Source organism: Eurypyga helias, unplaced genomic scaffold, assembly GCF_000690775.1.
Source record: "Eurypyga helias isolate BGI_N326 unplaced genomic scaffold, ASM69077v1 scaffold25006, whole genome shotgun sequence".
Classification (NCBI taxonomy): domain Eukaryota; kingdom Metazoa; phylum Chordata; class Aves; order Eurypygiformes; family Eurypygidae; genus Eurypyga; species Eurypyga helias.
The window spans coordinates 382-2,201 of NW_010257582.1; the positions used below are offsets into that span (position 1 = coordinate 382).

A 1,820-nucleotide genomic window follows, 5' to 3' on the forward strand; every position below is an offset into this window, starting at 1 on the left:
AGCCGAGTGGACTCAGAGCTTCCAGGAGCAACTGGAGCAGCCCGGGTGCTTGACCGACCGAGGGAAGAAGCCGGGCTCTGTCACCTTGCGTGTCTGCCCTCAGTACGAAACCGGACTCTCCAAAGACACCAGTGTCAAGGTACCGGAGCCTGCAAAGGGCAGCGGTGCGGCTCTGCCGTGCCCGGAGGGAAAGGGCTGGCAGGATGGCTGAGGCAGGCAGCAAGGGCTTGCATGTCCCTCACCTGGCACTGCCCTATCCATCCTCCGCCGTCCCGGGGTGAGGTCCCACAGCACTCCTGCCCGCCGTCCCTTCCCGCTGCAGCAGCGAGGATGCTCCCGGCAGCACGGACCGGGGCATGTGGCTCTGCAGGAGGGGGCGAGCCAGGGCCGTGGGTAGAGTATTTCTGGGGCTCAAGGCAGCGGAGCCGTCGTTCAGCTCTCGGTCTGTGGTTCAGCGTCTGACAGTGGGTTAGTGCCACCCAGGGCGAGCAGGGAGTGCGCAAAGGTCACATTGAAGGTTTCTCTCACTACGTCTTGGTGTTCAAACACATCAGCCCCCCAGCCAAATTCCAACCATCAGCCCCCCAAGCCTCCCAGAGCCTCTCCACCCCGTGGTCTCTGCCCCACTCCCTCCAGACCTGTCTGCCTTTGGGGAAGGGAGAGCAGGAGCTGCTCCTCTCCAGCCCGTGAAGGGGAGCGGGCGAAGCTGCCTCCTTGCTGCAGGCACTGGGGGCACGGGAGCTGCTGTGCGACCTGGTTCCTCTCCACGAGGCTTTGGCTGCTGAGAGCTGACCCCCCAGCTCTGCTCACCCTCACCTGCTCCGGGTGGGATCCCCCGTGGAGGAGGATTCCCAGAGCACACGTCTTGGGCAGGTCCCCCCCTGGCTCTGCCGCCTCCTTTGCTCCCAGCCACCAAGCTCCTTCCCCTGTCGAAATTTCCCTTCCGACATTCCCAGTGCCCAGAGCGGAGGCTGCCGGAGCAGCGCAGGCACAGCCTGCCCGTGAAATGGCAGAGGAAGGGCAGAGCCGGTGGCTTTTGTCGCTGGGGAGGTTGGATAGCTGGCTCCTCCGCACCCAGCGGGGACGATAGAAGCAGGGAGGACTCTGACTCCCAGTATTTATTTTCCATTTGAGAAATTACCATAGATTTCTGTGCAACTGAAGTGCAGCCCTCGGGTTTCTGGCGGGCTGCCCACGTGGCTTTTGAAGTTGCAAAGCCTCGGACACGCCTGCTTGAAAGCGTTTTACGATGTTCTTCTCGAAGAAAGCCGAGTTCAAAGGAAAGGGTCCTCGGCTGGCGTAAATCAGCTGAGCCCTGCGATGATTGTTCGGAGTTGGCAGGGTTCACGTGGGCCGAGGGCTCGGACCACCCTGCCGGGGCACTGCTCGCGGCGCTCCACAAGCCCTTACGGATGTGCCAAAGGAAACCGTCGCCTTGCCCGGGAGAGGATGGATGTCCTGCTTGAGGGCTTTGAAGTCAAGTAGCGGGCTCCCGACGGCCGTTAGCAGCCAGAGCCCAGATGAGCTCGTTTTCTCAGCCATATTCAGGATTCAGAGGGCAGTTCCCGAGGAAGCGGAGAGGGAGAGCGAGGTAGCTGTTGGTGGGAGAACGCCAAGCTTGTGAATGGGATGAAATTTAGCGCCATTTCCCAAAGAGGCTTCAGCTCAGCACCGCTAGTTTGGCGGAGCCGATGTGGTTCAGATGGGCTGGATCCTGCTCGAGTGAGGGACTTCACACAGAGGCCGCAGTGGTGTCAGGAGCAGGGCCAGGACTGTCCCTCTCTGGCTGCAGGCGATGGGACGGTGGGGCTGAGCAGGGC

General features: G+C 62.0%; 1 protein-coding gene across 1 annotated transcript in view; it reads left to right on the top strand.

Moving 5' to 3' along the window:
- Window positions 1–1,820, top strand: part of LOC104511457 — a gene marked incomplete at its 5' end in the record, with an annotated part of 3,189 nt that overhangs the window by 323 nt on the left and 1,046 nt on the right. Inside the window, one exon of the mRNA XM_010154082.1 lies at window positions 3–139. Within this exon, the coding sequence (XP_010152384.1) occupies window positions 3–139 (137 nt within the window). The remainder of the gene's footprint in view (window positions 1–2; window positions 140–1,820) is intronic.